This window comes from Bos taurus, chromosome 4, assembly GCF_002263795.3.
Source record: "Bos taurus isolate L1 Dominette 01449 registration number 42190680 breed Hereford chromosome 4, ARS-UCD2.0, whole genome shotgun sequence".
NCBI classification, from domain to species: Eukaryota; Metazoa; Chordata; class Mammalia; order Artiodactyla; family Bovidae; genus Bos; species Bos taurus.
The window spans coordinates 65,879,408-65,891,444 of record NC_037331.1 but is presented as its reverse complement, the minus strand read 5'-3'; the positions used below and the strand labels follow the sequence as shown (position 1 = coordinate 65,891,444).

Below are 12,037 nucleotides of genomic sequence, written 5' to 3'. Positions count from 1 at the left end.
GATAAACAAAATGTGGTATGTGCATCGAATGGAGTATTATACAGCCTTAAAAAAGAAGTCAAGTCTGATACATGCTACAACATGGATAAACCTTGAGAACCTAATGCTAAGTAAAAGAAGCCAGTCACAAAAGGACAAATACTGTATGACTCCACTTACGTGACCACCTACAGTAGCTGAATGCACAGGGACAGACAGTAGGAAGGTGGTTGCCAAGGGCTGAGGGGAAGGCAGAATGGGGAATTACTGTTTCATGGGTATAGGGTTTCTGTTTTACAAGATAAAGAGAGTTCTGGAAATGGATGATGATGATGGTTGCATGACTATATGAATATGCTTAATTTTAAGTGTATCAAACTGTACACTTAAAATGGTTAAGATGGTAAGTTTTATGTTACATGTATTTTCAATAAAAAATTGAACTAAAAAAGGCTCCAGAGAGGGGAGGCAGAGACAAGATGGTGGACTAGAAGGATGTGAACTCATCTCTTCTTACGAAAACACCAAAATCACAACTAAGTGCTGAACAGCTATCAGCAAAAAATGGTGGAACCTACCAAAGAAGATATCCTACATCCAAGGAGGCCCCAACAAGGCAGGATGAAGGGCATTCTCACGATAAAATCAAATTCCACACCTCCCAGGTGAGTGACCCACAAACTGGAAACTTTTATCACAGAAGTTCTCCCACAAAAGTGAAAGTTCTGAGCCCCATATCAGGCTCCCCAGCCCAGGGGTCTGGCAACAGGAGGAGGAGGTCCCAGAGAATCTGCCTTTGAAAGCCAGTGGGGTTGGATCACAAGAATTCCACAAAACTGGGGGAAACAAACTCTACTCTTGGAGGGCACATGCACCAACCCAGGGGAAAAGCAGTGACCTCGTAAGAGCCTAGGCCAGACCTACCTGCTCATATTGGAGAGAGTCTCCTGCAAAGGCAGGGTGGCTGTGGCTTGCTGTGGGGACAAAGACACTGATGATGGTAGTTCTTGGGAGTACTCATTGGCATGAGCCTTCCTGGAGGCCTCCATTTTTTCACCAAAATCTGGCCCCACATGATAGCCTGTAGGCTCTAGTGCTGGGTCACTCTGGGTCCACCAACCAACAAGGTGGGAACACAGCCCCACCCTTAGCAGAAAGGCTGCCTAAAGTCTTCCTGACCATACAGCTGCCCACTAAACACACCCACCGACACAGCTCTGCCTACCACAGGGACAAGACCCAGCTCTCCCCACCAGTGGATGGGAACTAGTCTCACCCTCCAGGAAGCCTGCACAAGCCTCTCAGACAGCTTCATCCATGAGGGGGCAGACAGCAGAAGCAAAAGGGACTATAACCCTGCAGCCTGTGGAATAGAAACTGCAGTCACAGAAAGTTAGACAAAATGAAGACCGCCACAGAACAGAATAAAGAAAAAAGGATGAAAAGAAATGAGGACGGTCCAAGAGACCTCTGGGATAACATAAAATGCAACAACATTTGCATTGTGGGGGTCCCAGAAGGAGGCGAGACAGAGAAAGGACCTGAGAACACATCTGAAGAGATAATAGCTGAAAATTTCCCTAATACAGGGAAGGAAATAGTCACCCAGAGATTCTCAGCAGAATCTCTGCAGGTCAGAAGGATTGGAATGATATATTTAAGGTGATGAGTGGGAAGACCCTACAACCAAGAATGCTCTACCCAGCAAGGCTCTCATTCAGATTTGATGGAGAAATCAAAAGCTTTACAGACAAGCAGAAGCTAAGAGAACTCATCATCACTAAAGCAGCTCTACGACAAATGCTAAAGGAACTTCTCTAGGTGGGAAAAAAAAGGCCACACCAGAAACAAGAAAATCATGAATGGAAAAGCTTACCAGTATAATCAAACATATATAAAGGTAGGATATCATCCACACACAAATATGACCTCAAAACCAGCAACCATGAGGAGAATATAAATGCAGAATACTGGAAATGCATTTGAAATTAAGAGATCAGAAGCTTAAAACAATCTTGTTTATATACAGACTGCTGTATCAAAACCTCATGGTAATGAAAACTGAAAATCTACAATTGATACATACACAAAAAAAGAAAGAGGAATCCAAACACAACACTACACTTAGTCATCAAGTCACAAGAGAACAAAAGAGGAAGTAAAGAAAAAAGACCTACAAAAACAAATTCAAAACCATTACCAAAATGGCAATAAAAATATATATTGATAATTACCTTAAATGTGAATGGATTAAATGCCCCAACCAAAAGACATAGACTGGCTAAATGGGGTACAAGACATATATACATACATATATATACACACACACACACAGTCTACAACGGACCCATTTTAGATCTAGGACACAGACTGAAAGTGAGGGGATGGAAAAAGGTATTCCATGCAAATACAAATCAAAAGAAAGCTGGAGTAGCAATGCTCCTATCAGACAAAATAGACTTTAAAGACTGTTACAAGAAACAAAGAAGGACACTGCATAACGATTGAGGGATCACTTCAAGAAAATATAACAACTGTAAATATATATGTACCCAAAATAAAATGTAGGAGCACCACAATATATAAGGCAAATACTAACAGCCAGAAGAGGATAAATCAACAGTACCACAATAATGATAGGGGACTTTAATACCCCACTTATATCAATGGACAGATCATCCAGAAAGAAAATAAGGAAACATAGATTGAGCATTCCATCCAAAAGCAGCAGGATACACATTCTTCTCAAGTGCACATGGAACATTCTCCAGGATTGATCACATGCTGGGCCATAAAGCAAGCCTCAGTAAATTGAATAAAACTGAAATCTTGTCAAGCATCTTTTCCAACCACAAAGCTATGAGATTAGAAATCACCTAAAGAAAATAACTGTAAAAAAAAAACATAAAATGTGGAGGCTAAACAATATGCTGGGCTTTCCAGGTGGCTCAGTGATAAAGAACCTGCCTGCCAATGCAAGAGACATGGGTTTGATCCCTGGGTTGGGAAGATCTCCTGGAGAAGTAAATGGCAACCCACTCCAGTATTCTTGCCTGTGAAATCCCATAGACAGAGAAGCCTGGTGGGCTACAGTCCACAGGGAAGCAAAAGAGCAGGACACAACTTAGAGACTAAACAACAACAAACAACATGCTACTAAGAAAACAATGGATCACTGAAGAAATCAAAGAGGAAATTAAAAAAATACCTAGAGACAAATGAAGACAAAAAGCACAGCAATCGAAAACCCATGGAAAGCAGCAAAAGTCGTTCTAAGAAGGAAGTTTATAGCAATATAATCTTACCTCAGGAAATTAGAAAAATCTCAAACAACCTAAACTTACACCCAAAGCAATCAGAGAAAGAACAAACAGAGCCCAAAGTTAGTAGCAGGAAAAAATCACAAAGATCAGAGCAGAAATAAACAAAGACAAAATAGCAAAGGTCGATGAAACTAAAAGCTAGTTCTTTGAAAAGATAAACAAAATTGATAAACCTTTAGCCAGAGTCAAGAAATAAAGGGAGAGGGCTGACATCAATAAAATAAGAAATGAAAAAGAAGTTATAAGAACACTACAGAAATACAAGGGATTATAAGAGACTACTATGAGCAACTATATGCCAATAGAATGGACAATCTAGAAGAAATGGACACATTCTTAGAAAGGTATAAGCTCCCAAGACTAAACCAGGAAGAAATGGAAAGTATGAACAGACCAATTGCAAGTGCTAAAAAACTCTCAGCAAACAAAAGGCCAGGACCTGATAGCTTCATAGGCAAATTATACCAAACATTTAGAGAATAGTAAACACCTATCCTTCTGAAACTGTCCCAAAATATTGTAGAGGAAGGAAAACTCCCAAACTCATTCTGTGAAGCCACCATCACCTTGATACCAAAACCAGACAAAAATATCGCAAAAAAGGAAAGTTACAGGCCAGCAAGCACTAGTGTACACAGAGCAGGTCGTATACAAACACCCACGGGCATTCGCCTCTACTCACCCCACTTCAAAGATGGATTTGCTGTTCTTCACAGCCAGAGCGAGACTCTTTCCTCCTTCGCTTGTTATTTTGTTTTTTCCCAATCTGCAGAGAGAGTCATGCACACATCAGCTCCAGCTGTGAGGGAACTCCAGCATCAGCCACCCTCATCCTTGGCACAGAGCCCCCTGGGGCCCTCTTTCTCCTGGGACCCACAGCAGCCTTCCCTGGGCTTCCCCTCAGGAAGGGGCCTGAAGCTCTGAGGAAAGTAAGTCAGCACTCCTCTCCAGGGGACACAAGCTCTGCAGAAACTAAGGGATCTGAGTTCTCCCTCAGATTCTTTAAATGACCTCCGAGCATCACTCCTTTCCATCAGCAGACCAGATGGTTCCCACTTCAACTGCAAACGGTCAAGGGGTAGGGTCCCATCACCAGAGCAGCACCAGGGGCTCCTCCAAGCCCGGTGCTCTGACATCTTTAGCAGGACATTTCCTATGACACAGCCAAGGTTCAAACTGTTGCCTGCAACTAGATGGCTGTGGCCTGAATGTTTGCCTCCCTCACCCCACCAGAATCTATATGTTGAAATCCTAACCCCTAGATATTAGGATACTAGGGGATGGGGCCTTTGGGAAGTGATAAGGTTATGCATCACAGCCCTCACAAATGGGATTAGTGACTTATAAGTGAAGTCCAAGAATGCTCCCTCTCCCTCTTTTCCACCACCATGTGAGGACGCAGCAAGAAGGCACCACGTGGGTCTGAGTGAACTCCAGGAGTTGGGGATGGACAGGGAGGCCTGGCATGCTGCAATTCATGGGGTCGCAAAGAGTCGGACATGACTGAGCGACTGAACTGAAGAACCAAGAATCGGGCCCTCATCAGGCACCTAATCTTCTGGCACATTAACCTTAGACTCTCCAGTCCCCAAAACCGTGAGAAAGAAATCCCCAGGGTTTATGCACACATGCTAAGTTGCCTCAATTGTGTCTGACTCTTTGAGACCCTATGGTCTGTAGCCCACCAGGCACCCCTGTCCATGAGATTCTCTAGGCAAGAATACTGGAGTGAGCTGCCATGCCCTCCTGCAAGGGATCTTTCCAACCCAGGGATCAAACCTGAGTCTCTTTTGTCTCCTGCATTGGCAGGCGGGTTCTTTACAGTGCCACCTGGGAATGTTATTTTGTTACAAAAGCAAGATGGACTAAGATAATGAGGAACTTCCTCAGGGGAAAAAGACCTCCAGAAAGGGTGACACTTGTGGCCTTTCTCCTGTCAGGAGTTAATGAAATCAAAATGCCAGGCTCTCGCTCCCAACATGGTAGGGCTTTCCCCTCAGGACCTCCTGCATACCCTTCCAAACTCTAAGCCTCACCCACAGTTCACCACACAGATGTCCTGATTTGAACTATAAGGCCCTGGGGCAAGCAGAAGGCAGCTCCAGGGTGACGTTTATTCTTTGCTTGAACAACAACGGGTGACCGAGAGAAGCTGCTGAAGACCCCGTTGCACCCACCCCACTTACTTCAGGTGTGTGAGGCCTTTGCACTCATCCAGGATTCTGGCGATGTACCTGGCTCCGACATCGGTGATTTGGTTGTTGTATAAGCTTTGAGAGAAAGCACGGCCATGAGAATTTATGACCCCATTATTTTTTTAAAGTAAGTGCTGTCTGCTGATGTCCAGAGTCTGGGTCAAAAGGAGAAAGGAAGGGCATGTGGAGACCAGAGTTTGGGGCTCAGGGGTCTCACAGGCTGGGGTCAAGGCCAACACTGCCAGTTTCCCCAGCTTTATGACCTGGGACAATGCACCCAGCCTCTCTGTGCCTTGGTTTCTCTATCTGTAACAAGGGGTAAGATTTACAGCTTCTCACAGGATTGTTATGAGGATCATACGAGATCATTCCAAGCTCTTGCATGTAAGTGCTCAATAAATGGTAGGCAGGGGGGCACTTTGAGATGAGGGATAATCTCAAGGGGTAACATTTTCTGACCATTAGAACCACCTGAGTGCCTACCTTTTAGTCCGTTTACCACTTGATACCAAAGCAACAATAAGGTTGAAAGTGGTAAGCAGACAGGTTTCCAGTGTTCCATGGTCACCGGAACTCCAGAGCCAAAAAGCAACCTGGGATCGAGTGCTTCAGTGTCCTCATGTGATGGCTGAGAAAACTAAGGCCCCAAGAAGCTGACAGGCTGCCTCCAGCTCATAGAGTCCACAGCCGCCATGGGGCTGGCCAGGCTGGCCCACAGCCCCTCATCTCAAACTCCAAGATCCCAAAGGCTCCCCAAACCCAAACTTCCTCATAACTATTTTGACAACCAATGTGGTGCTGTTCATGATCTTTATCTCAACTGGTTTGACTGTTTCTACATTTTGCTGCAGAAATATTCAAGTGTCGAAAATGGGGTCATGCCACTGCTGGTAGTAGGAACAGTGATTCCTGATTTGTGTCATGCTCCAAGGATTCTGGACAACAGATCATGGACCCAAGGTAGTGAAATCTGCCACATAAATAGTATTCTCACGTTCATAAAACATATCCCCAGGTATGCAGCCATTATATCTCTCAATCACCACCTGTAAAACTATATGCCTATATTAGGATCCCAATTATACAAGGGGGATGAGAGGGCTGGGTTCAGTGAGATTTCCTGACTTTCTCAAAGAGTGAGCTGCTGGCTGAGCCAAAAGCAGAACTCAGGATTCCTGGCTCCCAGACTAATGCTTTTCCTGGTGTCCAGGGCCATCAGTCTCAACCATCCAGTGATCCATAGGAAGGGCAATTTCCTGCTACTCTCTATTCTTACTACATAGCTGTCCCAGTGTTCTTGAGAAATACATACCCTAAAAATGTCAGAATTTTGTATTTGGTCAGCTCTTCATATAGCACCTTCACCCCACTGTCAGTGATCTGGTTCACACTGAGTCTGAAAAAAACAGTAAAGAAATTTAAGAATCAGAGCAGCTTCTCACTGTGAAAGAACATTAATTCCACAAGGTTCTGAAGCTTATAGGTCCCAGCTTTTCCCAGCTATAAATGCCCCCAGAGAGAATGGCCATAGTAGCCAGTTACATGGCTCCTATAGAACCTGGTCTTCATGGGGGCTAAGAAACCCACCAGAATCAGCCCATTGACAAGGCTACAGCACAGCTATGACTCAACACAATGGCTATGAGGGACACCTGAAGGACACATGTGGCCAGCCCCCTCTGATATACTGCATTTGCCAGGGGCCTCTCTGTCAATGACCCACTCCAGTGCTCTTGCCTGGAGAATCCCAGGGACGGGGGAGCCTGGTGGCTGCCGTCTATGGGGTCACACAGAGTCGGACACGACTGAAGTGACTTAGCATAGCATAGCATCTGTGTCACTGTTCACAAGGGGCTATGGGATTTGGAAGCATGGCCAATCAGAATGATCATATCAGACACTCTGGATCCTTCCCACTCACGTTACTAGTCTTGGTGATGAGGCACAGTGTTTACAAGCACTGCAGGACTATCCCAGAGCCCACTAGTCACTCCCAATATTCATGCTTCCTTAGAAACAGAATCCCCCATTTTTTAGCTGGGCACACATGATTAACTTCTGCCCAGTGAAATCTAAGCAGAATTCTCATTAGCAGTGGCTGATAAGTTTTCTTAAAAGAATGGGATGTGTCCTAAACTATAATTAAAAATATGCCACTATGTTCAGAGCAGCACTAGTCACAATAGTCAAGACATGGAAACAACCTGAATGTCCATCAACAGATAAATGAATAAAGAAGATGTGGTACACATATACAATGTAATGCTACTCAGCCATAAAAAAGAATGAAATAATGCCATTTGCAGCAACATGATGCAACTAGAGAGTATCACACTAAATGAAATGTCAGAAAGAGACAAATACCATATGATATCACTTATGTGTGGGATCTAAAATATGAAACAAATGAACTTATCTGTGAAACAGACTCACAGAAATAGAGAAGAGATTTATGGTTGCCAAGGGGAAGGGTGGGATGGGGTAGGGATGGATTGGGAATTTTGGATTAGCAGATATCACATTATCTGTGATACACATTATCTGTATTACACATTATATAATACATTATGTGTATTATATCAATACACATAATGGATAAACAAGGTTCTATTGTAGAGCACAGGGATCTATATTCCATATCCTGTGATAAACCATAATGGAAAAAAGAACATGAAAAAATTATGTAACTGAATCACTTTGAATCCCTTTGAATCAATGAATCACTTTGCTATACAGCAGAAATGAATACAACATTGTAAATCAAATACAATTCAATAAAATAAATTTACCAAAATAAGAATGGGGTTTGTCCTTTGCCTTTTGTTCCTCTTGGTGACTAGAACGTCAACTGAATGGCTGGAGCTGAAGCAGCCATTTTGGGCCAAGAGTTGGCAGTCAGATAGGGAGGACAACAGAGCAGTAAGGCAAAAGACAGCCAAGGCTGGTGGTCATGGAGACATCATAGCAGCCCTAAACTGCCCTCCTTTAAACTTTTTCATGAGAAACAAATAAGCTTATAACTTATCTAAGCCACCAGTATTTTGGTGGTGCTTGGTGCTCAGTCATGCTCCACTCTCTGCAGGCCCAAGGACTATAGTCCACCAGACTCTTCTGTCCATGGGATTTTCCAGGCATGAATACTGGAGTGGGTTGCCATTTCCTACTCCAAGGGATCTTCCCAACCCAGGGATGGAAACTGTGTCTCTTGTGTCTCCTGCATCGACAGGAGCATTCTTCACCACTAGCACCACCTGGAAAGTCCACCAGTATTGTGAGTTTTCTCTAACTCTCAGCCACAACTAATCCTCACTGATGCCCTTAGGGAGCTCAGAATGCTTCCTTAGGGTGGTCCATTTCTTCCTGTTTTGTCTTTTGCTGTTTGCAGGCAAACTACGGGACCATCATACTGGTCTAGCATTTCCACCTTATGAAAGGGGCACGGGGAGGCAGAGTGTGGCATTGGCTGAGGCTACATACAGAGAGTTGCTGGCTGAGAGCGAAGAGAACAGATTCCAGACGTCCCAACTCCCAGGCCAGCACAGGCTTGGGCTCCCTACATCCACCCATCCCTGCACAATGTACACTCTGGTGCTGGTGTAACTGGTACCTGGAATCAGTTCCAAATCCCTTCTGCTCTTCAGGAATGCATGAGCCAAGTAGCAGAGAACTGAAACCCCCCGTAGAGATTTACAAGGCATATTTAACACAAGATGCTAATAGAAGAAAGAAGACTGACTGGCTTTTCTTTCCTCTAAACCATCAAACAGGAAACTAAGAGTCAGCATTCTTTACTGAGATCCTTTGCTGCTCAGGGCTGCCAGCTTTTTTGGTAGAAATTAATGCTAATAAGCACAAAATCTTATTTTTTTGCTTTTATAAGATTTTTCGTGTCAGGAACTTCTCACGGGTTATCTCTGAGCCTCACATAAATCTCAAAAGGTAGGTTCTTTATGATTCTGGCTCCACCACGGCCCCCATACGTGACCTTGAGCAACTTCTCCGTGCCTCTGCCTCCTCATTTGCCAAAATAGAGATCTGGTATGCTGCAGTCCTGCCTGCAATGGGGGAGACTTGGGTTCAATCCCTGGGTTGAAAAGATCCCCTGGAGAAGAGAAAGGCTACCCACTCTCCAGGGAAAGGCCTGGAGAATACCATGGACTATATAGTCCATGGCGTCCCAAAGAGTTGGACAGGACTGAACGACTTTCACTTTCACCCTGAGACAGAGAAGGTCCGGATGCTTCCAGATCTGTGGTCATGAGTCCCAGGATAACCCAGGAAATCCAGCTCCAGGATCCTAATCCTTGGGTCTGTCACCTGAGCCCCAGCCCTGCCAACCGCTCCCTGAACCTGGTGGCTTCACCTGATGACAGTGAGGCGGCTGAAGCATGGCTGCAGTTCACGCACGCCGAAGTCGTTGAGGTTGTTGTTGTCCAGGTCGAGTGCCAGCCGCTTGCGCAAGTGATGCAGGACGAAGGAGAGGGCACTGCAGTCAGCCGAGCAGGCATTGCAGAAGGTCAGTTTGAGGTAGTTGGCGCAGATGCCCCTGGCCGCCAGCTGCCCCACCTTTTCACTCTGTGTCTCGTAGATGCAGCGCAACATCCAGATGAAGGTGGGCAGGGCCTGCACCTGGTTGAAGCCCCCAGACTGAACCCGGGGCAGGCTCTTCAGGTGGGAGCGCAGGCTGGCGAACAGATGAGTCCACAGGGCCTTGCGTTTTCGCCGCAGGGCAGCGGTGGGCACCAGGTGCTGCAGAAGTTTCTGTTTGCCTTTGGACAACAGCCCGCACAGGAAGAGGTTGGTGAAATGAAAGTGATCCTTGTTCTTGAAGGGGTCTTCCCCATGCAGGTCGTGGCCCCCCAGGCAATGGACGGGGAGAAAAGGAGGATAGCAGGTGGATGTGGCCACAGCCTCCTCGGGAGGAGTCCACTCCTGGAAGAATCTGAGCAGCTCCCTAGTGCCCACCTTGTCGTCCACCACTAGAAAAAGGGCAGCAAAGAAGGCCTGGAGGGTTAGGTGGAAGAACTCATAGGACTGCTGTTCCCCTCCGAGGCCCAGCTCCGGCATGGTCCGAAGGAAGCCCAGCTGCAGGTCCCCCTCCCGCACCTCGGACGCCTGCACCTCGTCCTGGTTGAAGACGAAGAGGCTCTTCTCCATGCCCCTGTGAGCCACCCGGCCCAGCGAGCACAGGGTGTCCCGGCCGGCGCGGAGGGTCTCCGTCTGGCTCCGCGTGTTCTGCTGCACCAGGCTGGTGGGTTGCGTCCTGTTCAGGTGGACCTCGGTGACCAAGAGGAAGATGTCAGTCAGCGTCACCGTGAGATCAGGCAGCTGTGGGGAGCTCTCAAAGGCGTCGTGGAAGTGCTGGAAGCACCGGAAGATGATCCAGCAGAAGAGGGGCACCGCGCACAGGCTGCAGAGGTTGGGGTTGGCCTCCAGTTGATCCAGCAGGCGCTGGCGCACGGCGTGCTCGGGGAACATCCTGCCGGTGTAGGCGCGCAGGTGGCTAGGGGAGAAGCCGCGCAGGAGCACCTTCTTCCAGAGGAGATGTCGCGGGACCTCGACGCCCGTGCGGGCCGTGAGCAGCTTGCGCGCCCCTTTGAGCAGCTTCCCACTGAGCAGACTGGCCAGCAGGGCCAGCGGGTGGGCGGGCTCCCAAGGGGAGGAGGTATCGGGCTCACTGCTCAGGTCGAAGTCTGAGTGCAGCTCGTCTAGGCCGTCAAAGGTGAAGAGGGCCGTGTGGGGAAAGCGCAGCAGGAAGGCGAAAACCTCCCCGGGGTCCTGCTCTGGGTAGCAGTAATGCTTGAAGAGCAGGTCCTGCAGACACAGTGCCGCGCTCTTCTTGAAGCAGCTGAGGGTGCGGCAGCGGAAGTGGAAGAAGAACTTGATTCCTGGGTCCAGCTGGCCTGCTGCCCAGAGGCTCTGCAGCCGCTGCAGCAGCATGGACTTGCCCATGCCTGCATCGCCAAACACGAAGATGATCTCACCCTGCTCATTGAGGACGCCCGTAGATGCGTCCAGGAGGCAGGCCAGGCTGTCCAGGCTGCCCAGGCTCTCGTTGCTGAAGTTGACCAGCTCCACCACCGTGTCCGTGTACATCTGCTCCAACAGCAGCTCCTCCTTCTGGGCATAACACAGAATGAACTTGGAGTCCCGGCCCAGTTGCTGTTGCAGCTTTTGGCTGTATCCGCTCACTGCAGGGAGAGCCGGTGGGTGAGAGGTGGGAGAAGGATGAGAAAGAGACACAGGTGGAAAGGGTATCCAATAGGGAGGTCTCAGGTGGAGAAACAAGTACACAGACAGACAAACCCACAGCCTGGACACTGAGTCCAGGTGCAAGGACTCCTCAAATACAAAAAGCTAGCATTCCAGAATCCCCTGGTCCTCTGGCCTCCACCCCTCTCTGCCGGACCTCAAATTTAGCCAGCCAGCAGGGACAGAATCCAACTGGGATCAGTGTCTGAATCAGGCTCCCTACTCCTCTGCACAAGTCGTCATTGAACACCAGCTAAAAGCTGAAGCCCCTTCAAAATAGAGGGCTAG

General features: G+C 47.3%; 1 protein-coding gene across 4 annotated transcripts in view; it reads right to left on the bottom strand.

Moving 5' to 3' along the window:
- NOD1 (nucleotide binding oligomerization domain containing 1) overlaps positions 1-12,037 on the bottom strand; it is an 89,416-nt gene that overhangs the window by 20,404 nt on the left and 56,975 nt on the right. For all 4 annotated transcript variants that reach the window (XM_005205508.5, XM_010804308.4, XM_005205509.5 and 1 more), the window contains 4 exon segments: positions 9,861-11,688; positions 6,810-6,893; positions 5,489-5,572; positions 3,985-4,068 (listed from right to left, as the gene is read on the bottom strand). In XM_005205508.5, coding sequence (XP_005205565.2) covers positions 3,985-4,068; positions 5,489-5,572; positions 6,810-6,893; positions 9,861-11,688 — 2,080 coding nt within the window.